At 51.8% G+C, this 2,118-nt stretch overlaps 1 protein-coding gene across 1 annotated transcript; it reads right to left on the minus strand.

The window, feature by feature from the left end:
* Window positions 1–307: 307 nt before the first annotated feature.
* Window positions 308–1,810, minus strand: FTJAE_14288 (mixed-linked glucanase precursor MLG1; the record flags this gene model as incomplete). Its single annotated transcript, XM_037347498.1, has 1 exon — window positions 308–1,810. The coding sequence occupies one exon, from the start codon at window positions 1,808–1,810 to the stop codon at window positions 308–310; it is 1,503 nt and encodes a 500-aa protein (XP_037198712.1).
* Between the last annotated feature and the right edge of the window lie 308 nt (window positions 1,811–2,118).

A 2,118-nucleotide genomic window follows, 5' to 3' on the forward strand; every position in this document is an offset into this window, starting at 1 on the left:
TCTCAAAACTGCAATCACATCACGGAAAAACACCCAAATTAGGCTCATAAGACTTGCATTGCTAAATCCTTCATATGCTCCATGGTCATCAACCACATGTAGCCAAGAGATGGCTGACTATATATAGTCTATGTATGTACTGAGAAGAGTAAAGGCTGACATAAGAAATCTAGAATCGAAAATGCTTTGACAGATGTTCAATATCTGTTAAAATGTCATGTAAAAACAGCGGCCGCCGACCTGTGTCTTTCCTTGTTGTGTCTGGGGGGTATCTCATATGTTTGAAAAGAAGAGAAGCTCGACCTGCTCATGCAAGATATCGCTTCGAGATGACGGATCGCTTGGACCCGACTTGCCAACCGTTTCCGTCCCAGCTTGTGGTGCCGCTCGGTTGGGACTTGGTGGCCTTGTAGGCTCCGGGGCCATGGTATTGGCCATTGTCGTAACTTTGACCAGTGCTGTAGCCACCGCCCTGGCCTTGTTGACTGTCAGGAGAGTATTCATCACCGTTCTGACCTTGCTGACCGTTCTGGGTGTCTTGTCCTGGCTGAGTACTGCTGGGTGAGTTGGTCTGGCCATCGCCATTTCCGCTCTGGCCGTCACCGCTGTTGCCATTGCCACTGTTTCCGTTGCCCGAGTTTCCATTGCCCGAGTTTCCGTTACCGGAGTTGCCATTACCAGAGTTGCCATTGCCAGAGTTGCCGTTACCAGAATTTCCATTTCCTGAGTTGCCGTTGCCAGAGTTGCCGTTACCACTGTTACCACTACCGCTGTTACCGCTGCCAGAGTTGCCGCCACCGGTGGTTCCGTTACCACCACCACCACCACCACCACCGTACGAGCCTCCCTGGACGTAAACCTTGATACTGTTTACAAGCCAGTAGGCGTTCTTGAAGTCGGCAGGGTTGTTGGCAACATAGTCCTTGCAGTCTCCCAAAGACGAGGTCTCTGGGTTCTTGCCCCAGACATCAGGAGAGCCAGCCCAGTCACCACAGAAAGTGGTATCAAAGACGATGTTGTTCTCCTTGAAGTGATCGTCGATGTTGCAGCCTTGGCCGCCGTTGAATTTGGCAGCGGGAGGACCCCAGGATGAAGGGGTGGGGTTACCGGACTGGATATCCTGCGGGATGCGACCACGGTGGAAGAACCACACAGCAATGTGGTCGGATGTCCACTCAGTGGCGTAGACTCCGCCGCCGATGTCATTGAAGCCATCGCCGTAGTTCTGGTTGTCTGAGGTGTTCTGGCCACAGCCGGCGGAGGCACCAGCAGAATCGCAGTTCTCGGACTCGAGGGTCGTGCCCTGAGTGGTGCCATCGTTGGTGATGCTGCAGCCAGGCCCAGTGTGGAGACTGATCTTGTTCTGGGTCTGAGTGTTGACGCCCTCGAGGATGTCAATCTCGCCAGAAGTTGGCCAGTTGGGGCCGAACATCCAGTATGCGGGCCAGACACCGGGGATGCTGCCAGGCATATGGGCAATATCGGCGATGAAGAGACCGTGAGTGAAAGCGTCGTGAGAGGTGACACGGACAGACCTTCGGCCGTTGGAGGGGTTCTTTGTCTGGTAGTCTACACCCATGTAGACAGCGCCATCGACATAGCCAGCCAAACCCTCAGAGTTGGCGGCGTCGGCATCGACGTAGTCAACAAAGCCGTTTGTAGGATCCTTCTCGTTGAAGAATTCAAAGGCTTCGAAGAAGTTGGAAGAGTCGTATGTGGTCTTGATGGAGTACTGAGAGTAGGAGTTGTTCTGTGCAAACGCACCATTGAGCAAGGCTGCAAGGCCCAGCGTGAGGATGGAGGAATGCATTGCTTCCGAGAGAAAGGGGGGAGAGTCTTTTGGAGAAAAAAGAAAGACGACAAGAGGTGTGTTGTGTTGTGTTGTGTTGTGTTGTTTCTAGTTAAAACTATTCGCAAGATCGATTCTGATTTGAAGCTGAAGTTCTTTTGAGTGTGAATGAAAGAATGCGATGAAGTCGTTCACAGATACAGATGATTTGTGCCAGGTGGTGGGGTTGTATCAGAGCGAGGCTGATGCCTTGACAAGGTCGAGTGCAATGAACAAACGATTTATAACAATAGATCCGTGAACTGTATGCCATTCATCACCTATTGTCT

Source organism: Fusarium tjaetaba, assembly GCF_013396195.1.
Source record: "Fusarium tjaetaba strain NRRL 66243 chromosome Unknown NRRL66243_c0000712, whole genome shotgun sequence".
In the NCBI taxonomy this organism is placed as follows: domain Eukaryota; kingdom Fungi; phylum Ascomycota; class Sordariomycetes; order Hypocreales; family Nectriaceae; genus Fusarium; species Fusarium tjaetaba.